Below are 27,909 nucleotides of genomic sequence, written 5' to 3' on the forward strand. Positions count from 1 at the left end.
AGCATACGTTTTATAATATAAGAGTAGGTACATATATATGAGTCGTCGCAAACATTCCATATGAACTCCAAAAACACGGAAAGCAAAGAAGCATTCTGAGATCATCAAAATAGAAAATTCGTAGAGCGTTCAGCGATGCCGGGGATCATGTTACGAGTATGTTATGAACGGGTGGTTTTAATTAGATTTAATTTAAGAAGTTTTACTTCTATCGCATACTTATATATGTGCGATTTGTATAAGATAAATAATGAAAAACTCTCTTTTTCCTTCTCTTTACGTTTTATCTTTTATTCTCTTTCTTGTTATGTGTTCTTGACGTGGGTTTAAAATTATTCCCTATGTAAAATTTTTGTCTAAAAAGATTAAGCTTCCGAATGAAACAAAAACAACAACGACATGAACATAGGTTTGATAGAAATTTGGAGTGATATCGCTAAACAGAAATGGACGCTTGCAATTAATATTTAATATCTGATTTCCCGTGAGATTTCGATTTTTTTCCGCGATGGCATTTGCCTGTCTCCAGAAAGCTACCTCAATCAAAATGCAAATTCTATACAAAATCAGACATTACCATTTAGAATATTTATGATGAAATACATAAGCGAAATTTCAGAGGATTCCATTGAAAAAATGTCTATTTCGAAAAAAAATTGGTAGGAAATTTTCTTAACCAAACTTCAATATCTCATTGTACCCTAGATTTGAAGTACCTAAAGGAGTATCAAAATTGCGAAAAGCCATTAATTATTAATAGTATAATTAACAGTATTATTGCTCAAAGTGTTACCACACTCTTTGTTAAAAATTACAGATGTATCTATGAGTGTGAGATTTGATGTTAACTGATCTAATAAGATCCAGTAATCTACCTTACGACTGCCGTCAAATTTCTAAACAAAGTATAAAAACATCTTGCATATATAATAATTAACGTTAATTGTTGCGCTTCTAAATATAGTTTTTGTTTCTATTATAATATTGCTTAAGTATAAAATTTAATATAACTTATTCGCGCGACTACCTGCTTCAATACTCACTTAGATTTTAGGCGAAACACAGTCATAATTTTATATGGATGTCTGATCTTATCTTGGGGTCCCTCATAAAGAGGGCAGTGACTTGAACGAGCTAGGGGCCTACCACACTTGTAACACGCTACACCATGCGCCAGTGGAATGGAATCAATTTTTTACTGAAAACTAACATAAAATTCACTATATCGAGATAGGAGATAATTTATGTAAACGAACTTTGCCATTTTTTTGTGCGGGAGAAAAGGATATCATTATTAACTGTTCGTTTTTCTCTTTTCTTTTGCTTTGTTTTTCACTAAGGTGCTATTTGATGTGTAGCGTGGATTTAAGGAGGGTGTTACACATATTGTGTTCCTGGCATTATATCCATATGTTTGTTTTTAGCCACATTGTAAAACCGATAACAGAAGTTAAAGTTTTAAGGACATTTATTTCAATTAGGTAATTATTTTGTTAAGCTAAATTACCAAAATAAATTACAGTATGCGTTTAATGTAATTAAACGTGTATCAAAATCTGTAAACTTCAGTTTCAGGCTCTGAATTGTCATCCAAATCGTAATCTATATGTATGATCTTTTCTACATTTTCATTAAAGGTGACCACAGACTTTCTTGGTGTTGTTATTTTCACCTCGCCAAATTCATCTTCTTCTGGCTCATCAGTAATATCTTTAAGTTTATCAATCGATTGTATGATTATTGGTGGCTGAGGATCAGCTGTAATGTTAATTAGTGTTTCTTCTGGTATGACCACAGACGATTCATATTTTTCTCCCGGGTTTATCTCTTGTTTTGGAGGGTTAACTGCTATTGCTGGAACTGGAGCATCGAGCATTTCTTGCAACCTTCTTTCACTTCTTTTAAGTTCCTCAATATCTAGTCTTGGTTTTGATGGACTTTCAATTTTAGGTACTGATTCAGGTTCAACACGAGAAGCCAGACTATTTGCATCACTAAATTTTTCATAGTTTTTTTTCTTCCTCCTGTGCAAGAGAATAATTAATACACTACAAATATATAATAGTTCAAAAAGAAATAATATAATAAGTGTAAGTTATATACCATTTTATAAAGATGTAACCACTTATTGCTAAAATTGTTATAAAAAGTACCACAGCAAGAGCAATAGTGGAGGCTATTAAAGCGGTGTTTTGTCCTGGAACTGGACATATCTCTAGACTTTCCAGATGATCTTCTAAAGATTTGACTCGGAATTTGTCAACCAAAACTACTTGATCTAAGTCACTGAAATAAAAATAAGGTTACTTATAAAGATTGTCTAAGTAGGTCGGTAAGAAATTGCAACTTTTTCGAAAGTTAGGGTTTCTTAAAGTCTGTAATCTTTATCAATACCCATCAATTATACAGCTGAAGAGAAATAATTCTTGTATAAAAAAATTAGGCATCTAAGGATTAAGGATAGGGCACGAAGAACATGGATAACTATTGGAATAATCGTAAGATTTTTAACAAAAATAAATATAATTTGTATCAAATTAAAAATATTAACCTTACAATACTCTTATTAACATCGTCAAACTACATATTTTGAATTATAAGAAGGTATTAAGTGATGATTTACATATTATGCAATTACCTTGTTAGTTTGTCAACATTGATCAGTTGGTTTCCGGATATTCCGTAGACAAACAATTGCAAAGATGCGCCAGATGTGTTTGCAATGTCACGTTTTTTTCTTGAAGTCTCCTCACTCTTGTCATTATTTTCAGATATTACGACTGTCCTTAATATCTTGATGTCGTAACCGACAGACGTACTAAGATTACTTAAAATGTTATCTTCATCATCTAAGAATGCGTTTTGGACAGTCATAACCGCAATTTGATTTTCTTCTAATAATTTAATCTGCGAAAATGACAATTGATAATAAACAGCACATTAAACAAAACCATTATTTACTTTTAAAACAGTGAGTGTCATACGTGATGTTGGCTTGGCAGTAAATAAATAAATTATGTAAACGGATAAGGTCAACCGGTTAAAGTTTGGTAAACATTGTATTATTTGACTTGACTGCACATGTTTAAAATAACTTCTTTTTTCTGTTTTTGGGGTCATTGTGTCACCCCAGTTTAATGAAATTTTTGGTTAAATTTTGGCCAATTGTTATTGATGTAGTCCAAAGATGCAATTTTGTTTTAAATCACATACATTAATACATGCAGCAATGTTTTCAACCAACATTTCAACTAGTATTTCTACAGCAGTTCGCGTGCTTTCAACTATTTCTCATAAAAAAAAATTATCAAAAACTTATTGTTCATTATTCAAGTACAAATTTATTTTATTGATTTATTATTATTTTATTGTTCATTAATTATCACACATTTATTAATACTTAAAAAATATATATACAAAATTAACAACTTTTTGTAAAAGTCGTTATAAATATAGACTATGCTCTACATTATCATGGTACAATTATTAAAAAGTAAAAGTGTATAATATTTTGAAGTACGTTTGATAAGCGATAACACGATTTTATATTACATATTATTTGCCTCGTCTATTATTTGTCTGGTCTAGTGGTGAGCATCTATTTCTACAGATTTTGAGGTAATTTAAGCACTAAGAGGTTCTATTCCTAGGTCATGCCAAAAATTTCGAGGTACCTATCCGGTTTTCTGTAAATAGATTTGCAGTGGGTATCAGTCCGGAGTAGAAGAACTTGGCGTGTCTCACAATCCTTATATACATACTAAGAAAATAGCTGATAATTTATAAACAGCTACACAGATTTTTATCGCGTACAGCAAAGAAATCCTGAAAATTCTGCCTAAAAATAAACGAAATGGCATTGAAATCAGTCATCAATCTGATATCGCAGGCGTAAAACTTGTTACATGAAAAATACTTTTTGTGTCGAGGGTTAAAAATGGTCCTCACTCAAGCCATTGACCAAGTCCGTCTCAGAGTTATTTAAAATTATCTTGAGATTACAATATTTTTTGGGTCCGTGTGGGGTCAAAGTGACGCATATGCTTAGTATCTTTTTTAGATTTAAAACCAGTTTTTAAATTTTCAAAAGATTATGATATTCTTTTCGTTAGTGACATTACCGCTTGAGAAACTGGTCCAGCTTTCATAGTTTTGTTTAAAAAGTGGCATATTTGGCGATAGGAGACATTTAATTTAAGGTTAATAAGATATTGTTCCGTGTGGTGGCCGCAGATCAGAATACACTTGTCACCACCTGTAGGTCTTGTACGAGGTGACTAAGAGATAATGACGTAGAACGAGCAGCAGCTTCCTCCGTGCTACTACTACCATCTACTGCGATTAACAACCCGCCCTTTCAGCATGGTAATTATGGGCAAACCCTTCCGTAGGGAGAGAGAGAGAGTTCCGTCTTTAATCCAGCTGTGGATTATTGATAAAATAACGTATTGCTTACTCTGTTGTACACAAACGTCGTTTCAATCTCTTGGAAAAGATAAGCACTATTATTAGACATGTAAATTTATTTCAGTTCATAGATTTATGAGTAACATAATTTCCCATTGCTAGACCTTTTTGTTTTTTGTCCATATTACTTAATATGTGGAATCGCAGCAATATTTGCTGATCAATAGCGCCAATTATTTATATCTGCACATAATAAATTACTTTTAATACCTAATAATTTATTATATGCACATATATAAAAGTTGCACACTTTTGCTCTTTACGTTTGTGATAAATTGATGGGTCCTTGGCGTTTTCAAATACTAGCGTTTTCAATCTCTCAAAAAAATTATCGAATCGTACCACATCTTTATACGTCCACACATTTATTTGTGGAATACCAAAATATAATTAATTTATAACGAAAAACAAAAGACGTGTGGTAACCTGCATTATTACGAAAGGGATTTTTTAAAGTATAATTTGACTTATTATACTACATAATACTTTCACTAGTGGTTCACCCTATGTAAATTTCAAATAATTGTTTTCACAAGTTAAAACTGCTTTTACAGACGGAAAAACGATCATTATTCAAATTCACCCAAGTAAATTGTTTGATCTCTCTTTCATTTGTTCTTGTAATAAATGTTTTCAAAAACAATACAAATGTATTATTGAACTGTCATAAAAATGAAGGGACCGCGTCTTAATATTTTAATGTTTTTACCTTATCCGCTTTTTATTTATTTCTACAATGTTGTGGGCTGCAATATAAAGGATGGTAATGCATAAACTATTGAACAATATAATATGCCAATGTCACACCTATTGGCATATTATATTGCGCAATAGTTCATGCTCAGCCGTTTTATGTCCTATTGCTGAATACAGGCTTTCTCTCTCATAGGAGAGAGGGATTTAGAGCCAGTCTACTTCAATGCGGCTTGGTGGACTAAGGATTATTGTAAAAGTGTCCGAGCCACAGGGTTTAACGATGTCAATTAACTAACACCCGGCTGGAACTGAAGATTTTGTGACTGAAGAATTCAATATCCAATAGTTGTTATGGGTCGATTGAAAATCGAACTTGAGGTCTTTAATCCAAGATACGTCAGTTAGGATAATAAAAAATTAATTTTACCACAATATCTATAGAGCCGTTTAATCCCCTTCCATTCTGATCGATAGCGTATACAGTGAGGCGAGAATCATTTTGTAAATTAGCGTTATTCCGAACGTGTACGTAGCCAGTAGTCGATGCAACGGCTAGATTTTCTTCCATGCTAAAATACATTAAAGCTGCGTTTTCCCCTATATCGGCATCTGTTGCCTAGAAATCGATAAAATATTATTTTATTACAAAAGGAAATATACACATTCAACAGTAAACTTGCTATATATAAATAATAAGATAATATTATTATATTCCTCGTTAAAGTTCGTATTTAATTGAAAGCAGTTTGGATATTTTTTATGAAGCATGGCAAGAGGCAACCCGGAATTGGTTGCCTTTTTTTCATGGTTACATTATATAACACGCAATGCCCTGACGGTTCATCATATCGTTCGATAATGTTTCTAATATACTTACAAAAAATTCATAATAAATACATGGTAAATACGTGGTTTAATTGTACCATGTATGAAATGTTGTCCAGGGCATTATTTGGTAAAAAGTTAACTAATAAAATAGAATAATTATTTCGGAAAAACTCTCATCCAGGTTAGATATCTTAAATGAGTGATTTTACAACGGCAATGGATAATTTCAATTGTAAGAATTACGCTTTTCAAATAAATCGTTAAAATCCCTTTAAAATATTTTAATGTAGTGTAATCTTTCTCGAATGGAAACCGCATAGACTTTTAAATCGAATTGCTTTTTTCCCTTGTTCACTTCAATGAGCGTTCCCAAGATAATAGTCTTTACAAAGTAAAATTCTTTTCCTTGATCTTGGCGCTACTCTAAAACTGAAGTTTTAAATTCTGAACACAATGCGGCCGTGGAAGTAGGTAGGTTTTCTCGGTTCATTGATCGTTAAAATTGAAGATAATTTCGCAAACTTGTATGTCTACATAAGAAAGTTTCTACTTTTGGCAACACAAAGCATTATGAGAGGAATTGTAAACATTTATTTAAAGAAAATATCAATATTTGCATTGCCAACAAATGAGGTTAAAGGGCCGTGAAAGTTTAGCTTAAGATTTTAAGTTATAATACAGACTGAATACTGTTGTACACATACGATGTACCTACTGTTTGTAACATCGAAAATATAAACTCTAATTTGGCCAAGCTTATTCATTGATTAGTTTTTATTAAAACCTACAAATTAAACAGTTATTACCTTTAACTCGATTAGAGCTCGTGGCAAAATGGTGTTCTCGAGTTCTGGTATTGGATAACCAATGTAAATTGGCTCGTTCTCTTTTCCGTTAAATATCGGCGCATTGTCGTTAATATCTTCGACGATTAGATTCACAACGCTCCGCCTGGCATTGTGTTTAATTGTATCAGCAAGGACCCATTTATTGGATCCGTAGTTATAAGTATCTAGTCCTGATCCGATATCTGTGGCTAATGAACGCTTGACAATGGCTTTACCATTATCATTGTCGCAATGAAGTATTAGCTCCGCTTGAATCTGAGATTGTATCATAAAGGCGATTGATTTGTCCTCTCGGTCAATAACCTTTGCATGCAAACCTCCATTTTCGATATACAACCATGATTGATCTTCTGGCCAGAGGCTTGTTATTGTGTACCAGCAATCTTTATTATCGGTTTTGTTTAGTACGACTAAGTTCAGATGCGGCTCTTCTTCAACTCTTTGTAGAACAATTAACGGTGGTAGGCCATCCTCGGTGCTGCATTCCGGTAACGCATCTACTCTCAAGAGTACCTAAGGAAACAGCCCTTTGTGTATTTATTTATATTAGGGAAATTTGGCAACATTCATCTAGGCAATGGTCATAGGGTAGTTTTCGTCCCGGGAAAAAATGTATGGTGCTCTACTTATGCACGGCTTCACAGCTTAATCGATTTTGGGAATATTTCGCAAAGTGATATCTTGTATCACAGATACGGCTTTTTTGTCCTCAAAACTGAGGGTTCCCAAATAAATCTTCTTAATAAATTTATTCGATTTCGAGTCGCAGGAAACAGCTACTTTTCTATAATGGGACGCCTTGGTGTAGGTTTCAGGTAAAGAAATATCTGTAACTTACCGGAGCGGTAGCCGAAACTTGACTGCTTTGCGCTATAGCTGAGACTTTGAAGTTATATATTCCCCTATCAACCGTAGCTAATAGTAGAAGTTCACCCTCCGCATTGATAGAAACACGCTCCCGAAGATCTACAAGTTAATTATATTTGCCATTGTGGCTAAATATTTCCAATGAAACTAAAACTAGTTAAGCAGCTCCAGCTTTACTAAAATCTCAACTAAGTACCATCAGTTGAGATTGTAGAAAGCTGGAGCAAGTAGTTAAAATGATGGTCAAGTGATATAATTCAGTGTGGAATATCTATACTTATAGCATAATGTTAGGAAGTACAAAAAATTGTACGCTAGCTTAAAAGCATTCATCTCAGTTCCGTAAAAACTTTAAAGTAGTCTGATAAAAAAACCCCATTTCCATAGCGCCGAGATTTGTGTTGATTACAGATGATATTCAAGGTTTCATCTAATGGGAATTCTTTAAACACATTTTGCTGGAATTTTTTTGGAGTTCAAAATATTCGTTGTCAAATATAAACTCTTTAAATGGAGTATTTACAACCTAGCCAATTTTGTAATTCAGTTTTGTTTCGTTGAGCCTATCCGCCATTTATATTTTTTCCGAAATATCGGTCACTCAACATATAGGTATGGTATCTAAAATTATCAAAGCCCATTCTTGTATAACCGTTCTAATGGTAGATATTTATTAAAAGTTAATCGAAAATACACGTATTTTCGATATGTATTAAAGCCACTATACCTACAGATGTAGTCTACTCTTATTTTAGAAGTACCTACTAACCTGTCGTTACCTGTCGTCTAAATTTCGCAATAATGAACTTGGTTATCATATATTAACTTTATCATATCAACACATATCACCGGCCTACTACAGGGCACGGGTCCCCTCCCACAATGATTTTGGGTTAAAGCCGTAGTAAACCACGCTGGCCGGCTGGATTGGTGGACTCAGTGCGGATTTGTGGACGCTTTAATTATCATTAAGTTGACGGGATTATTAACATGATGATAATTAATGATTCATAAATAGGTAAACATAATAGAAATGTAATTAAAAAGGAACTAATATATTTTCGTGGTGACGACCAACTTGTATCGCGAGCGCCTTAGTTTTTATTCAAGCAATAAATCTTATGTTGCATAAAGCATGAAGAAAACTGTGAGGATTTTGTAGATATTAACTTACCAACATAAAATAGTGAACGAATAAAAGGGCTAGCTTTTTCATTCTGAAAAAGTTTGCCATTTTATGGACTTCTGATTCTTGCCCACTTATCTCATCGTTCGGATCAGGGACCATGTTTTAGTATTTTCATCGATAGTAGTAGTAAATAGTTTATGTTGGAAAAGAGCAACTGCTGAGTTTCTTGCTGCTTATTCTCGGTAGAATCGGCCTTTTGAACCGGTGGTAGAGTCACTACACACAGACAGATTTGACGTTTTAAAAGTGCTTATATAAGGCCTACTTAAAATAAATGAATTTTGAATTTTGAATTGTCATAGCCAGATAAGACTCATAAAACATTTTTCAAGGCAGCTGCTATTGAAATTTGCAAGGGGCGCGTTGTCTGAAGCTTCCACTGAATATATCATATCCTATTGTAAATGTGTTCTTCGCGTAAATTCGTATCTCATTCTCTTTGCTCCTACAATATTATGCATTATAGCCAAGATAAATTAACAAACTGAAGAATTAACAACGGACAATAGGTAGGAGTATATAGTATTTCGTCTTAGAAAAGTACAGAACACATTTTTGCGGCTGAGTATATGCTTTAATAACATGATACCGAAAGTAATATTAGATTTACCATAACATAAGTTAAAAGAATGTATAAAGCACATGTAATACATCGATGTTACAATACTATTGATGAATTTCTTAATGACAAGGTTGCCTGGAAGCAAGCCGCACCGTTTTCATCTCACAGAAGATAGAATAATTGTTAAATTGTAAAATGATGTTGGAAAAGACCAACTGCTGAGTTTCTTGCCGGCTTCTTTTGGGTAGAAACTGCCTTCCGAACCGGTGGTAGAGTCACTACAAACAGACATACCTACTTGACGTTTCAAAAGTGCTTATATTAGGCCTACTTGAAATAAATGAATTTTGAATTTGAATTGAATATACTACCCTATAGTTAATACAAGAAGGAGTTAGGAGTTTTTGTTTTTTTTTGTGACAGAGCTCGTCCGGGGAAGTACTATCGCCATGCTTATGTCTGCTTATTGTTGCAAGTCTGTGCTCCGGTCTGAAAGGCATTGTTACACCTCCAATTGATGGACACAGGGCGACACGTTGCAAGACGTGATCTTTGCATGTTAAAGCTCGACACAGGCCTCTTCTATCACAGGAGAGATGGTTTGTTTTAGAGCATAGACCCACCACGCTGCTTCAATGTCTGGATGGGCTTGAACAACTGTTGTTACAAGCAAAAGGACCAAAGGTTTAACGTGTATTGGTAAATTTCTTTACAATGGGCTTGTTTAATGTGTGGATTCATTAAAGAAAAACTTAAAAAGTTTTACTTTCACTATACCCGACTGGGATTTTGAACCCAGAACGCCGTGAACTGTAGTGAAACTACTAGACCACGGGCAGTTATGTAAATGTAAGGTACAAGGGAGCTCTTTTTCCCCGCATTGCCAATGGTTGATTGCACATTGGCTATTGCTTGAGCTACTCTTTGATCGCTGAAGCAAACTAAATAGTTAGTCGAGCCATTTACCGTTCTTAGCAAAACTAAGCGATCTTAGGATGGTGAAGTAGGAAAATCAATCTATATCGACCAAAAATCTCAAGGCTCTGTTTAAGTGCTAAGGCAAAAAGTCAACTAAAAAGATATTATGATGCCATATACGTAATTCTCTGGCTTTTCCCTGTAGTATGTGAAAGCAAAAAATTATAAAAATGGGTCAGATACTGCTAAAGCAGAGTTAGGGTTCTCATTACTCGTTGGGCCTTATTACCCCATCTTCTCTTGTGGGAAGCCAGTTTTTTTTATAGATATAATTGACGGACTAAGCAGATGGTAAACCATTGCCTATAAATAGAGCAACACTTCGCACCCTGCCATCGGGCCCTGTACTGGTGGATCACCAACCAGAGGCGTGGATTTAGAGAATCATACGCCTGTATTTATACCGGCAACCAGACTCTTCAGACCGGAACACAGCATTGCATTTGCAACAATGACGTAGTATTTCCGACTAGTGAAGCTTAAAATTGTTCAAGAAAAAGCAGTCGAATCTTGGGTGATCTTAGAAACATAATATATAGAGTAAAATAAAAATAAATAAAAGTGAAATAATATCGTACATACCATCGTCTACAGTAACTGAATAAAGCACCGCTTCGTTGTTGTCAACAGTAGCTTGCACCCTTCCGATTACGCCAGTCTGATTGATATCAGCCCATAGGAAAAATGACGTCGAGCTAAACGACACTGTGGGGAGGTTGGGATCTGTGTAACAGAGAATTAGACCGTTTTAATAATAATAACACTACATGAAATATAAAAATAAACCTCATCATCATCATCGTCCTCTTGAAGGTATTCCCACAATCAAGCTCATAGGTGAGAGAGGGATTTAGAGCTTAGGCGTTCATTTAAGATTAACGGGACGTTTATTATCACATGTTAGTGATAAACACCCGGACTGGCAGCTTAACATGCTGTTTAGGAATGGACTACACCAGTTTCCAAAAATCTACTCGGTAAAGATAATTTCTTAACAATAAAACTCAGTAGATACCTAAAAATTTGGCGCGTCTCAAGAACCGAGCCCACCAATTCAGAAACTCGAGCAAACAAAATAGAAAAATCCTTCATCGTGAAGGCGGGGTAGGCAGTGCTTTTCATCTACTGCCCCACATTCTTTCAAAGAACCCTGCATTTAAAGAAATAGTTTTTGTATTGGTATAGAAGTGGGGTAAGCCTCCAAAACTTGTTTTCATAAACTATTTTCATTCTTGCTAATAACTAATTGATTTATAACGTGCACTACTTAGAAAATAAATTATAAGATCAATAAAACTTTGGTTATAAATTTATTGGTCAAGACTTGTACTATGTTGATTGATTTAGCACCAAAAACGTCACATAAAAGTCACAATAAAACATTAATCATATTACTTAATAATACTTAGGATATTACTTAATAATTAACAACATTTATATGTATATGATTTAATTTTTAGATGTAATTGTATATGCAAACAAACGTACCTGAAGGTGATACGTCTAATATAAGTACAGCACTGGCGATGTCTGCATGTAGAGTAAGCGGTATATATGTTATATTTTCAGGAAATGCTGCTGATGTGGCTACGTCAATAGCTACGTTGCCGTTTGCTAAGCTCGATTCGAATGAAGTTGCAAGATCTGCAAAAATGTATGATAAGTGATATAAGTTATTCATCAAAATTATAATGGTCTTATGATTAAAATGGATTAACTTCAGAATTCAGTGTTTTTTCACATTTCAACTTTAAAGTAGCAGAGGGTGCAAAACTCTGAAGTGACCGATTATCAAAGTCAAAGTCAAAGTCAAAGGCAAATATTTCTTTATTCAAATAGGCACATAGATGGCACTTTTGATGCGTACATTATTTGTAAAATATGACATAGAAGTGAGTTGATGGCGATAACTAATTTCGTCAACTTAAAACTAAAGCTATTAGAGTTCCAAACGCGTCCCGGTCTAAGAAGAAGCCCACAACAAACTTAGCCGGTCGTTATTTTTTTTTGTTATCACCATCTCACAATGTCATTTCAAACTATTAATATCCTTTGTAAGAAGCTCCAACTCCAAGAATATATTTAGTAGTTTAAGTAGTGATAGAGCTTTTCGTGGCAGAGCTCGTCCGGGGAAAATCTACCGCCATGCTTACTTCTACGGCAAAGCAACATTTCCAATCAGCATATCACAACCGGAACTGTGGTGATATTACATTCACAAGACTCTACCTATCTACGCTTTAGATTGATGGGTATAGGCACTTTGCAGGACGTTTTGCTTGTTTTGCCAATTATTACTGTAAAAAGTTACTAATTTCTGTACTAAGTGGTATCTATATACTTTTTTTTTATTCCTCTAAAAATTAGCCTTTGACTGCAATCTCACCAGTTGGTAAGTGATGATGCAGTCTAAGATGGTAGCGGGCTAACCTGTTAGGGAGTATGGTAGTCATATCCCTAATCGGTTTCTACGCGACATCGCACCGGAACACTAAATCGCTTAGCGGCATGTCTTTGTCGGTAGGGTGGTAACCAGCCACAGCCAAAGCCTCCTACCAGACTAGACCAGAGAAAATTCAGAAATTATAAATTCCCAAATTGCTCCTGCCGGGAATCGAACCCGGGGTCTTCTGCTTAAATTCACAGCGCTCACCGTTACGCCAGGAAGGTCGACAAACATAAGCTACCACTGTTTTTTTATTTATTTTTATTTAATAGCTTAGTTTGTTTTTCTACACTAACTAATTATACACGAGTTCATTTAGTAATTTTCAAGTTTAGTTACCTCCAGAAATTATAATAGTCGAACCAGTAAATCCTGACAATGTAATCGCTTCGTGAGATATAATTCCACCTTTAAGATTACCGCTATAGAGAACTTTATCAAAATAAACACTGGCGTTGCTGTCAGAAACTGTAAATTGATAGAAATTAACCCTGTTAATAGTAATATTATACTTTATTTTTTCTTGTTTGAATATATTTTTAAGCTAGAATAACAGCTAGCATAAGAACGAAAACCACATAAAGAATATTAAGTACATGCCTAAATATGCTAAAGCGGGTATATAATATACATCATTTATTTTATTTCGTTTCAACTACAGTAGCAATTCAGTAATAGAGGCTATAGATACTAGGTATTAGAAAACCATGAAATGATAAATGAAAACAATTATTGACAAAAAATAAAAAAGATACAGCCTAATGCAAATAAAATATAATGACAAAACAAATAAATTACTAAAACATGCCCTCCTTAAGATTTTTGCAACGATTTTATATACGTATCGAACTTATGGGAAATTTAGAATTCATGTAACTAACTCACAAAAAAAAGAATATTTACCATACTTATGTGTTAAAATTTATAGCCCGAAAATCATGTCGCTACTCAATTTTTGAGCCCAAACCATAAAAATATGTGATATTCAGTATGGTATACGGTTACCGAATTTATATTGAAAACCATTGTGTGATTCTAGAAACAAAAGGGCTACCTTAAGAAATAAATTTGATGTATTAAGGATTCGAAACACATGTAACTATGTATGTATGTATGCAACTAATACAATTTTCTATGAAGGATATTATTTGGGTTGACGAGACCAGTAACATTGCAGTGCCTTGTATAATAGTTTTGATCAAAATTCAATTTCAATATAGAGGCTGTCTCATTAGAATTTACCTCGAGTATTATTGGAGTGAATGCGGAGAGAGTATGTAGCCAAGACTTTTAATTTAAGATCTATTTAATTGGCAGGTATAGCTTCTGCAGCAACGGGCTCAATAAGCTCTAGAAATTCTTGCGTCTTCTTGTAAAACACCAAAATAAGTAGTCATGTCTAAAATTGTAAATGAAATAATTAATTATATTTGAAAGTAATAAAAACAACTACTAAATGACAACAAAATGAAAATGCTCTATTTGCAGAAAACGTAACGATTTCAGAACAACCATCCGGCAGAGTAATTAGTAGCAATTTGAGAGCATTGTTGTTGAGAAATCCGATGTACGTTCTTCGTTTAAACTCAAGTAGTTACTGTAAAAATTCTGTCATTTAAACAAAAGTGCTTGCATACATGTTATGTTAAACTCTAAACTGTTTATATTTGAACTAATATAGTAGCTCTTAAACTTGAGTTTGTTACTTATCTAGCTTATAAGCTTTATTTGTTTCTAATTCAAGCACTTGCACAATATTGTGTGATTCAATAAATGTTTCCTTACCGCTATTTAGAGTGAAATTTATGTTACTTGTATACATACTCCTAGGTCAATGTAATTGTTTTAAATAAGACTTTCGATATTTATATCTTTGCAAAATATGACTGGTTTTATCACTGTAGAATCTAAATTAAATAATGAATAATTTGTTTTTTTTACACCAAAAGATAAATCAACATCTCATTAAAAAGTCTTTCCAATTGCCTATTTTTGAATTTAAAAAAAATGTGGTTTCCGTTCTAAATTAATTTTGAAACATAAGCCAAATGTAAAATGTAAACAAAAATACAACCTTTAAGTGAAACTATTACTGCTGAACGTCCGAATTTTGTATCAGATTTGTTAGCAACAACTAAAAAAACTAAATAACTTCTGTCAGTTATTTCTCTTAAACCATCTTCGTCCAAAACTAAAAGAGTGAAACTATTTTGTTCTTCCTCTTTTAGGCTAAATAATTTCGAATTATCTGTAAATAAATTAAAAATTATCTATCATTATTCTAATGTGACTATAATTATTTTCACAAGATTTTCAATTATTTTCACGAGAATGCTACTTACCACCTTCAAGTTCAAAGGAAACAGTATCATCAAAGCCTTGCTTAAGTCTAATTGTCTGAGAAAAAGTTAATCCATCATATTTTGAGTATTCACCAACATAATATGCTAGTTCAAACAGTGGTTGAATAATTGGTGTCTCTGTTGTTTTAACGACATTTAAGATGATTGTTGTATGACTGCTAATAGCATTTCTTGCTGATGCTTCCAGATAAAGTATAATTAAATCATTTCTATAAAGGTCATCTTCAGGTATATCCAGAAGATTGATTGATATAATATTGGATTCCTTCGACAATGTGAAATAAGACGCATATTCTGTAAAGGATCGATTAGACTATAAATATTTTAGTAAATTGATCTGCAAAAGTTTAAATATATTCATTTCAAACAAGCAAAAATAATTTTGTTATATTTACCTCCAGTTAAATTTAGACCAACAGATGATAAATCGGTATCTATAATTCGTATATTATCAGTAAATATTAGAGATCCATTTTCTATATGTCCTACGTAACTGTTACGTTCAAACTGTAATACTACTGTATTTTCAATTTCTGGAAAATTTACATATAACAATGTTAATTTAGTATTATTCAGTAAATTTACCATGTAAGAAAAGCAGTTTTTTAAAATACCTTTTAATAAACTAATAGATATTGCCGCTCGTCCACCAATAGTATCAGGTTTTTGTGCGATAATAGTAAAGAGCAAGTGATTGTTGGCATCAAATACTTCTTCGGGCAATGGATTTGTTGCGTTAGATAGTAATAAGACTGAATTTGCATTTTGGAATACGGAAAACCACTCGGCATGATCTGAAATATACAATCAATGATAAAAAACACATTTTCACTTATAATATAAATTGATATATTTTTTAAAAACCTTATATTACCTCCTTCAAGTTTGAACGTCACTGCTTCATCAAATCCTAATTGTAAGCGTATTTCTTCTGTGAACTGCAGTCCTCCGTCTTTTGTGAATGTTCCTGTGTAAAAAGCTTTCTCAAATACTGGTAAAATCACTTGTGTGTTTGATATATCAATTACCAAAGTTGATGTGACTGGTACGGCCCTCTCCCTAGTTGCAGCTATTTCAAGAATTAAATATTTATTAATTTTAAGAACTTCCAGTGAAGCAGTCTCTGATAGCTTTATTTCAATCTCATTGTTACTATTTGACATAGTGAAATTTTCAACATACTCTGAAAAAGAAAAATTAAATTCATAATGAAAAAATGAGTTGTATATATTTATGAATTTAGATTATTGATAAATGTGCCTAAAATAAATCTTACCTCCGCTAAGCGAAAACTTTGTTGCCGCTGTGAAACCTGATTCAAGAACAATGTTCTCCATAGTTAGTAAATCATCCTTTAATAGGCCGTTATATGTATTTTGTGAAAATTTTAGGACAGCAGGTTTGGTTAGATCTGAAATTTTAGATGATTTATTTTAATTTTGGGTAATGAATATTTCAACATCAGATAACACAGTTGGTTCTGATTAATTTTGACAATTGACTGTTAAGGACAGTTCTGGTTACTTCAAGCTAAAATAACTTTAGATGATTTATTTTAATTTTGGGTAATGAATATTTCAAGATCGGATAACGCAGTTGGTTCTGATTCATTTCGACAATTGGCTGTTAAAGACAGTTCTGGTTACTTCAAGCTAAAATAACTATTGTATATACTAATATAAAAACGAAGGGTTTTGAGGAACTAATATTTAAACTGTCGCACTAGTATATAGGATTAATTTAATAGTTCAGGGATAAATCACTGACACCTTCCTATGACACGTCACGCACAGGATGAGGAATATCCACATCAACGTCAGTTAGGCTTAAAAGGGATAAACGTTACGATGGAGGGTAGATCAGCGAACTTAAAATGATGTAATTTGTAAACTATCTTAACTGTTAGCTGAGAATAAATACAAAAAAAAATTACTATACTTATTATAATACTAGTACTAAAACTCAGGTCTCATTTATCTAGCTTATAAGGGTGAAGTGAACATTATGAAATTAGACGGTTCACCATATTACTTTTTATGTCCTTGGTAATAATCATATCTCAAGAAATTAGACAATAGTGCCAATTCTGCTGTACATACATTTCTTAACTAAAGCAACCGTTTCCTTACTTAGTAGCTAATAATATGATGGACAGGTCTTTAAAGTTTCATGAACATTTTAAAACGTTTACTGTGGAATGTGATAGCACTATTTAGGGCTTGTAAATTTAGAGTATTTTGAGATTTATGCATAGGTGAATCAACACCAATGTTTGCTAATACTCGTAAATATTTAAATTTTCATTTATTCATGAAATAAAAAAAATTCCCAATAAACATATTTTATGCTGTGTCATCACTCCATTACCTTCTGGGAATATTAGTCTAATGGCTGCATTGGCGCCGACAGTCCAAGGTTTTTCGGCCTTAACATTGAATAGCAAAACTTTTTCATTAAATATCAGATCTTCGGGTATGGCAGATATAAGTGTCAGCATAACGTGGTTTTCTGCTAAATTCATTGAAAAATATTTAGCATGATCTGAAAATTATTAGGAATAGTTAGTTGTTTACTTCAATTTATATATTTGTATCAAACAATGCATGTTAATATCTACATACATAAATAGAGCTATAATATAGCGTATTTGCAAAAAATTGCCGACTGATTGATTTGAAATTTTTTTGCATGTTGCATTTCTATACAAAACTCTTTAGATACAGTAAATGGGGGCTGGGTTCAGTTATTATAATTTAAATAGTAAATGTGAATAATGTGAAAACTAAATGTGAATACAAAAATACTTTAGAGTACTATACTTGCCTCCGTCTAACTCAAACGTTACAGTATCGTCGTAACCCTGTATTAAACTGATAGCTTCAAAATCGACGTAAGTGCTGTTCATGTATGTGCCCTGGTAAATATATTTAGAAAACACAGGTGTGACGTTGTCTTTTTTTATTATCTCCAGTACGATTGTTGCTGAAGCAGTTACTGCGTTGTTGCCCGATGCAATCAGTACTAATACAAGGAAGCTATTCTCTAAAACCATATCTTCTAGCGGTTTTTGGACGCCCAACGATAATTCATTTTTCGTGTAGTTTATATTGAAATAATCCGCATGATCTGTAATAAATAAGGGTCGATTGGTTGTTTAAATGTATAACTTTAATAGTTATAAATAGATTGTAATGTAAATATAACACAGAAAAATTTGGTCAAGTTGTTAGAATTCGACTATGGATAACAAAATGTTTGACTCGATTAGTTGGCATTACAAAAAATGCTAGGTATAAATTTAAAAATTCTGCTACATAGTTCGTTTCTAGTCCAGAATTAGGAAATTGGAATTGTGGACGCCTACGAAATCATATTAAGCCGCAGCTGTCGGTCCTGTTTATTATCACTAACATGCAATAATCATTAAAACTCCCCAATCGCGAGGATGCTTTTAATCCACCTCCTATGAAAAAGACAGCTTGTGCCTGAAAGATGTACTAACATAAGTAAGCTAATGATGAGGATAGAATTTCATAAAATTCATTTTAGAAAAAAAATATATAAAAATAATTATAAACTTACCTCCTGTGAGGTTAAAGATAACGTCCGAGTCGTAGCCCAAACTCAAAAAAATATTTTCAAGAACAATAATATTATCTTCTAAATTTCCTTTGTATATAGACTTCTCAAAACTCAATTCTCTAGCTGCAATAGGTGTTATTAGAAGAGAAAATGTAAATAATAATAATCAGAAATACAATATTAAGTAAATAAAGTCTGTTCTGAAAATGCGAAGAGTTGTTAATCAAATTTCTTAGATATTAGAATATTTATAATACTTAATTTATTATTATGTGGTTTTCGTTCTTGTGTACAATTTATCGCTACTTACATTGAAAACAGCCTGTAGTATATTTGCATAGTGAATATCATGTTATACACATTATAATGTGAAAAAAACTAATTATGTTCGAAATAAAGTTAGGCACTTTAATATACAAAAGCTGTTTTATAATATTTAACTGCTGAATTTTTTAACAATGAAGTTTTGTTGACATTGTTATTTCGTGAGTGGGACTATATTACCTGGAGGTAAAGTTATGTGGACTACTGTGTTAGCTCCTACAGTTCTGGCCTTAGTCGCACGTACCAAAACCAGTATGTTCCGTTCTGCGAAAAGTTCAGATGGCAAGGACGAAATAGCGAGCGTGATCATGGGTCCGTTTTGTTCTTTTTCGAAGAGGGAAGAATGCTCTGAAAGATAAGTAGTATCTATACTAATATTATTAATAAGGAAGTATGTATGTTTGTTTATTTGTTGTTTACCTATTTTCGACTAAATCACTGCAACGATCTAGGTGAAATCTGGCATAAATATGCATCCTGTAGACGGACGATGAGGACAAGGATGGGAAAACGAACAGTGAGATTAAAAAAATACAAAACAATCGCAAACGAAATCGCAGGCATTAGCTAGTTATAGAGCTACTTTTGGAGATACTATATACTTGGGATACAAACCCTTCAAACTTATTTAGGATTAATATGTTTTAAGTGTACTTTGATTTTCTTACAAAGATGTAATGATTTGATTAAACTATAATGAAGGTTTTTTTCCTAAATCTTACCTCCTTCCAAGGTTAAAGTAACCGAACTATCATAACCCTGTATTAAAACAATTTGCTCTAGATTCAATCCTATTTCTAGATCATAGCTTCCGTTATAAAGGTTCCTTTCAAAGACAGGGGTTGTGGTGTCATCTTTTATTATTTCCAATGTAACAATAGTTGTTGCGCTACTATTTAAGGCGGTAGTTGCGGTAACTTGTAAGTTAATCACATTATTTTCTTTTATAATACTTTCACTTAAAAGGGCCATGGATAGTGTAATGGTATTGGCATTAACGCTAGCGCTGAAGTAAGTTGTATAATCTGGAAAAATTAAATCTATTCAGTTGCCAAGTAATAATATATTATTTAGAATTCAATTTACCTTTTTTTGTTGTAGTGGCATTAAATGTTTTTAGAAAACAATAATTGATTACAAAGTTATTGTATACATGCTTCCATTGATATTAACTTGAAAAATTAACTTGGTTTTACATGAGTTCTCACAAATTTTTTGAGTGGAAGGACTTTGTTGTGATATTAGTATTTTTGTACTATGAATCTTCTTTGATCTCATTTTTTATTTTTGTGGATTGTCTTCTTTTTTCGTGTAGTGTCTAGTTATTAAAACTTCGGCAATGGATGTTTTTTAAAGCCCAGCCCAAGTCTACTCTTGGATTTACTCAGAGGCTTGATGGGAAATTCCTATATATCTAGTTAGCGTAGGTAGACTAAGGGAATGATTCCGGTTGGTTCAAAGTGGCTTAAGGGACTTTGAGAAAAGACTGGTACGGCTTTGTTTTTGTTTGATATTTTGAATTGGCTCCAACTTCAAAAATGTAAGATTAAACTTTAAGTTATTTGTTATGAGTATGTTTATTACCACTTGTTATGTCCACGGTGATAGTAGTATCATTGTATCCTTGCTTTAGTTTTAAATCCTCAAGGTTTAATTTATTGTCTTCGATGGACCCTTTATATAACCCAGCCTCAAATGCCAAGTTGATAGCTGAAAATGAAAAAAAATTTGTTAGGTAATAATGGCTAATTAGCAGTTGAAACTTTAAACTTATTTTTTTGTTATATTTATTTTAAAAGTCAACTTCCTACCTTTCTGTTTGCACTACATTTTTTAGACGACTAAATAATTCGTATGACTGTTTGCTTTAAATAATTTTCATCCAATTTAACCTGTGGTAAGCGATTATGCATACTTTGCCGGTTTCAATGCGGTTTCTTACCAGAACGATAATCGCTTGGTCGCATATTTTGTAAGTGCCTCAGCCACGGCCGAATCCTTCCACCTGACTAGACCAGAGGAAATCCAGAAATGTTTTGATTCACAGATTACACTCGGGTTTTCCCATTTATAAGACCTATGCGCCCACCATTACGCCAACCGTTGTCAACACAATGCTTACACTAAGCACAAAATAGTGAATGCCCAGAAAACGTTTGTTTATTATTTCCTGTCACTTTAAATCCTTACCTTCAGGTAATTGCACAACAATCGTAGCAGCAGCGCCGCTAGTATAGTCTCTCTCTGCCGTTACGACGAGAAAAATGTGACCCTCTCTATACAAATTAACTGGTAGTGGTGACTTTGAGTTAAAATAAACATTGTTTCCATTTGTGGCTATATCAAAATACTGAGAGTATTCTGCGAACAAACATAATACATATGTAATTAAATTGTGTCTTATGTTTAAAAGTATGTAGAAGATTTTATGCTACCGAAAACTATAATAGCGTTAATTTTCGAACCCTGACGTATTTAAAAATTGGTATTTACTAGTAGACTAGTTTATAAGGTACGTTATTAATATTAATCATTCATGGTAGTTTTTACCAAACATAGATAAGAAACTTCTCGAAAAAATATTCTTAACGCAAGGCTACTTGCTTGATGCATTAGATATGTATATTGCTTTAACTATACATTTTTAGTGGTGGTGTACACTGTGAATTTTAATGTAGAAAAAACTTTAAAAGTAAAATATGGTTTATATTTCATAGTGAGATCACGTTTACGATTCTAAATAATCTCTGAAAGAAATTCTAAGGTTCGAACATTAAAACTATGTACAGCAGCTACAATATGCATATAAAACACTTTGTAACTTTAGTTATAATAAAGATAATTTTCGCAGATAAAAGAAACGGAACATCAACATCAACAGCGCTATCTATATTTTTCTAATGAAATATCACACCATCGTAAGGCACTTTTAATGCTACTTTAATATGTGTTATATTACTTACGTCCATCAAAACTAAATACCACTTGATCGTCATAGCCCTGCCGTAAGAAAATGGAGTCTTGTAATATTATCTCATTATCCGTATAAGTGGCTAAGTAGAAGGGTTGGGAGAAAATTGGCTCATCAGGAAACGTAAATTCCGTGTCGGCTGTAATTGTGATAGTGGCGGTCGCTGATCTTCTGGGGTCCCCAGTTCTATCTACATCCTGAAAGTGGGGATAATATAAGCTTTTCTTTTATAAAATTCCTTATTAATAAAAACAGTCAGCGCGTTGTACAGTTCGTTGAGTGTATGGTGACGCAGATGAAGTTGACCTCATATATTACATATAAGTACATTATACTAAACCGCCAAATAATTGTAGGTAAAAATGGTATAAGTATCTAATATATATAGTATAATAAATAAAACGATAGCGTTATTTTTAGCGTGTAAATTTAATTTAGAGATATTTTGTGCTCAACATAATTGATATTACCATCTATTTACCGTAGCTGTTACAGTGGCTCCGAGATATGAAATTCGCGAATAAGACTTTTTCCCGAAATAGCTTATAATGGTATCCGAATTAAAGTACTATTTTAATGGAGTAATAATATTTATTTACTGTTAGCTAAGTAATTTATTTCACCTATTTTGTAATTCCATATAGAAGTGTAAGTACTCGTAAATCTAAAATCGTAAATCGTAAAGATAAAAAGGTTTCTTCGTTCAGACTGGTTAAAATTATGCATAATCTGTGGTCGGTATAAGTTGGAGTAGGAGTTCAAAATGACAGGAATCCAGATAAAAAAGGAAGGTCATATAAAATGGCGGGAAAAATAGAGGTACGGAAGAGTATGGACAGAAGTGTCAAGGGAAGATTAAAGAAGTTATCTCTTTGGAATTAATAAAAAGTGTGCCATAGTTTCATATAGATTGATGTTTTAGTTTATAATGTGCTATGTTGTAATTAGAGATACTTAAAAGATTAAACGTTATAAGATATGAATATGGGGTTTTCTTTTATAAGTAGGAAACAAAGGTATAAGAACTGAAGTAATATATAGTACCGTAGCTTTAACACTGAGAATAATTGGCTCAGAGATTGATCTTATCAATGTTGTTGTCCTCAAAGCAGCTTTAAACTCTTTGGCGACAGTAGATGAGTCGTCGTAGGTGACTTGAAATAATGAACTTCCCGAAATCTCGAAGTCAATTCTCTCCGTCGTAAGATCAATATCTCTGACAATTATATCGTCAACACAGTTAGTGATGAGAAAGCCAGGTGGAATTGGTGGTGCGATGGTAAACGCGTAGGCGTTCGTCGGTCGAAACTGCGGATCATTATTATTTGTGTCGTTTATGCCAACTTGGAACACCTAAAAATTACAAAAAAATATTATTTAAACCCTACCTATCATAAGCTATAGGCGCTATTAAAATTCTCGCTAAAATTACTCACAAAAGGTCTTGTAGAACCATCAGAACATCTAAAACTTATCGTAAATCCCATAGACGCCAATGTTTCGTATTCCTCATAGTTTTCAAATGCATCGTTTGTTGAAATGACCAGCCTAGAGTCGACGAATGATATAGTCACATAGGGTCCTTGGTTCAGTCCGTCTGTGTATGAAATGCTATTTATACCTGCGAATTAAATAATTTTAATTGGAGAATGTAAAATTACTACTCTATGTTACTAAAAAAATAGACAAGGTGTACTATTCGCATGCACTGTAGTCTCTATTTACAAAATTTACATTTAATCATAAATTAAAAAAAAATAAAGGAAGGTAAATATAAAGGCTGCGCTATTTATTTTTCAAATATTTAAAGGGTATATAATACAATTTTAGAACACGCCGCTATTTCGAATTAACTATGATAATTATATAGATATATGCTCTGGCGGAATTTTTGTACGAAATAATAAGTGTTTTACTCATGTAGTGCATAATTACTATGTATCGTCAATAGTTTTCACAGCCCACGCCAAGTACGCAAAATATTGCTAATTCGGGTTCCATTATTGCTATTTTCTTTAGGAATCTAAATTTTTTTGAAAATAATTTACTGATAGTTTAACTTTCATTTGGCAAAGAAATAGCTAAAATCGAGCAAGCACTTTCGCAGCCTATTCGGTTCAAACAAGCAAACAAAATCCTCTTTATAATATTAATATAGATAAATTAAAAGCAATCCTCTTCTGGCTTAATGCCAGTAAGACGAGATAATTTATGAATAAGAGTACGTTTATTGTGATATGTTAAATGGTATTTTATAATAAACAAGCGGAGTAAAGCTACGTCAAGAGGTAGGGTACCGCACATGTCACATTCACCATTTGTCGACTTCTCTCTTTGTTGTTGGTTTATCATAAAATTTTAATAATTAATTAGACAATATGCTGTTTCATTTGGAATGTCCTCATTTGAGAGATATATGAAAACACATTATATTACTTACTATACATTATATACTTAATTATGTTACTGATTTATAATTTTATTTTAAATTACATTGTAAATTATGTATAGTACTCAATAAGACATTTTGTGCAGAAAGCGCCTCGATATTTTGTAAGTACTAACCTTGGATATTTGATGTCGATCGGTCCCAAAGGTTTCCTCTAAATGTATCAAGTATATGCTGGGATTCTGCAACGAGCCAGTTGTCGATACCTTCAATTGTACAACCTAAAACAAAAAGAAATAAGGTTGTTGGTCTGTAGTATAATTTTTATACTACGAAAATGCTTTATGATACCATAACTTCTTGTGCCTAATTTACGGCAGATTATTCAGTATACTGCCTTGTTCTACTAATCAAACATAAAGGTATTGTTGCAAAATCATGTTAATATTGAAAATCTCAATGTTTTTACTATGGAATAGATTTTTTTTAACATCATTAACGGCCCACTACATAGCACGGTGCTCCTTTCAGAATAAGAAGGGTCTTGGCTGAAGGGGCTTGAACTTGGCCAGCTCGGAGGGTTATTCTCACACTGGACAAGTTCAAGGCAAGTTTGCATGCGGATTGATAGACTTAACACGCCTTTTGAATTGGAGATGCGTGCGGGGGATTAAACTCACTCCCCGCGAAAGGGTATCACTGCTTCTATTTTTACATAATAGATTATATTATGAACAGATAGAAGTCTAAGTAGAAGAAGATGAAACAGTATACTAAACACTAAAAAATTACAGACGCTAAGTAAAGACAAAAACCGCGAAGGCACTTTTATTATTGAACGTCTCTTGCAGGCCTTCGATAAAAAACTTCTAAATTGAGATCGAAATAGTGTCACTGACGTGCTAATAAATATTATTAAAAGTATTTGCAACTAAATTACAAATATCTGTATGACGTATAAATAAACATTGATGAAAGCAATTACTTATTAAAATAGAGATATTGGTTTATCAAACGACACTTAAAGATAGGACAAGGGAATCCCTTATACGGATTTCAGCAGGCAGATTGTTCATGATAACCTTAGAAACTCACAACTGGAAAATGTTTGTGTGATAAATATGAATAGTTTTCAGTGTCTGGGTATTTAGCTGTATATTAAAAGTATTTATGCATATTATTCTTTAAAATATTCATCAGTCATCCTAGAATCCTATGCTTACTTTGGTGCTAGATGGCGATGTGTATATCTTCGTAGTATATATATTTAGTCTTATTTAAAAATTTAAGAGTTAATATAGAACTCCGTTTTGCAAAATGGAAGAACTAAACCGTAGGTGGGAAACAAAAGTGTTTTTAAAATCGGAATTAAACTGAGGAGTTAATGATGGAGTTAAATTAGGTGCAAATTATGGTGTAATCGGATTACCAATTATTCAGGTCAGGTTCTGTACTTTGATCCAAATTTATGCAGCCTCTAAATAGATAGGATAATTATTTTTGAAGGGACTCGTTTTTATCAAAATTAAGCTTAATTTGCTATACTCCGCGAAAAGCAGGAGAATCTGTGTGATGTAATTTATAATTTATTCAATCCTTATACTCCCTCTACGCACGTTTCACTCCGAAACCGGAGCATCCTCAGGAGATGTTGACTTTACAATGAATAATTGTTAAGACTCGTTTTTTATTTGTTGGGTCTCCATAATATCGGAAAAGCATAGGCCAGCGTTATTTAGAAAAAGTAGTAGTAACAAGAGATATTTTGTTTTTAGACGGATGTTATTATTTCTATCGTTGTAGGAAATGCAATAAAAATTGGATAGGTAAGAAAGCAGTTATATTGCAGCTGCATGTAGCGCCTGCAACATGGACGTTGTGTCTATGGAGCATTTGCTTTGTGAATGCCACGGATTGGCTAGAAAGCGATTGAACCTTTTGGAAGTGACATATCCACAAACAAAGGATTACTGTGTCAATCAAACTCTTAGAGTGGGTCTTTGAAGCTTTTAAGGGTGACGGGGATTTAAGGTTGGGGCGAGTTCAAAAGATACTGAAGGGTCGAAGTGCATCCGCCGAAGCGGGCCCCAACACAAGAAAGATACATAGAAGCAGGTACACGCAGTTTTCTCAAACTTAATCCATGGTTTCAATGCAAAGTATGCAAACTGAATAAAAATAGGATTTAATTTGAATATGCTAAATATAAAAAGTACGATTCTTAAATTATTTTCAGTAAATAACAATCGGACTTACCATTGGCAGGTCCGGCTATTGACACAAGAACACTCAAGAGTAAGCATAGAAAGGTGCTTTCCATATTATATATTTTTTGTCATGTTACACAATAATTTGAACATTGGGTTTTTACGAAGAACGCTTTCTGATTAGCATCAGTTAATAAATTGAGGTACTAAATTCACAATAAAATTTTAAAACACACACAATGAAGTCTATCAAAACACAACACTTATTGTAAGGGCGCAAACAAAACTGAATATCCACTATCGTGTCCATATTTAGATAAAGATGATGACGATGATTAACCGGCATGTATCGATTGATATCTTTGCGAGGAAATGTGATAAAGTCATTATCTTACCACATTACTATCTTCCATATTATAATAAGTGATATGTTGAAAAATAAAACATTCTTAAAACATTATTTTATGAGGTATTCAATTTAATTAACGTATGATTGGTGACTAATTTTAGACTTAAATCTTATACTGATATATAAAGCTGAAGATTTTGTTTGCTCGGTTGTTTGTTTATTTGACAGCGATGATCACAGGAACTACTAGTATGATTAAAAAAAATTGGATAGCCAAATCGCGAAGGATCGCTATGTGTTATACTATCTATACATCGTCTATCTACATTTCATGCTAGAATACTTTTTATGTTTAAATAAAAGAACATTTATTCACGTTTATCTTTCTATAAATAAACGAATTAAGGAGCTAAGGAGCGTTTTTCTGTTTAATACGCGCTAATCTCTGTAAGAAAATCTATTTAGCATTTAATTGCTCAATTCTTAAAAAACATAATAAATAGGCTTATTTACGAAGTATGACCCATAGGAACCGAGTTATCGAAGTAATAACGTGGATGTTGTATGTCGGGATAGAATATAAAAGTTTGTGGACATAAACTATTGGGTGCACGGAGATTTCATGCTAATTAGTGCACTCGTATCATCAGGAATAAAAGTAAATTCAAATGGTATGTCAACCTGCAAAACAAATGCGATTTCTAATAGTTTTGGAATTAACATTTCGATATTCCACCGACCTGGCCACTTGGTGGTGGACTACGGCCGAAACCCTTCCCATTGCAGAAGGAGAACTGTGCCCTTTAGTGGGCCGTTAATGGATTGATATAAATAAATAAATAA

General features: G+C 32.9%; 1 protein-coding gene across 1 annotated transcript; it reads right to left on the reverse strand.

Moving 5' to 3' along the window:
* LOC120625678 lies at nt 1-26,984 on the reverse strand. Its single transcript, XM_039892798.1, has 27 exons — nt 26,767-26,984; nt 24,687-24,791; nt 23,558-23,742; nt 23,166-23,474; nt 22,114-22,318; nt 21,341-21,511; nt 20,735-20,860; nt 19,873-20,175; nt 19,331-19,498; nt 18,827-18,949; nt 18,068-18,370; nt 17,612-17,785; nt 16,521-16,655; nt 16,119-16,427; nt 15,859-16,038; nt 15,640-15,777; nt 15,224-15,538; nt 14,956-15,129; nt 13,221-13,349; nt 11,924-12,079; nt 11,018-11,158; nt 7,678-7,805; nt 6,798-7,352; nt 5,591-5,779; nt 2,639-2,907; nt 2,104-2,286; nt 1-2,024 (listed from the first exon to the last, which is right to left on the reverse strand). The coding sequence occupies exons 1-27, from the start codon at nt 26,828-26,830 to the stop codon at nt 1,550-1,552; spliced, it is 5,712 nt and encodes a 1,903-aa protein (XP_039748732.1). The 5' UTR covers nt 26,831-26,984; the 3' UTR covers nt 1-1,549.
* Nucleotides 26,985-27,909: the final 925 nt, after the last annotated feature.

The sequence above is a fragment of the Pararge aegeria genome, chromosome 8, assembly GCF_905163445.1.
Source record: "Pararge aegeria chromosome 8, ilParAegt1.1, whole genome shotgun sequence".
NCBI lineage: Eukaryota > Metazoa > Arthropoda > Insecta > Lepidoptera > Nymphalidae > Pararge > Pararge aegeria.

Coding starts and splice junctions, on each gene's coding strand:
- LOC120625678 (XM_039892798.1), bottom strand. CDS start 26,830: ATGGAAAGCACCTTTCTATGCTTACTCTTGAGTGTTCTTGTGTCAATA. Junction 15,539..15,639: donor TGGTCTAAATTTAACTGGAG/GTAAATATAACA, acceptor GATCCTTTACAG/AATATGCGTCTTATTTCACA. Junction 5,780..6,797: donor GAGCTCTAATCGAGTTAAAG/GTAATAACTGTT, acceptor ATCGATTTCTAG/GCAACAGATGCCGATATAGG.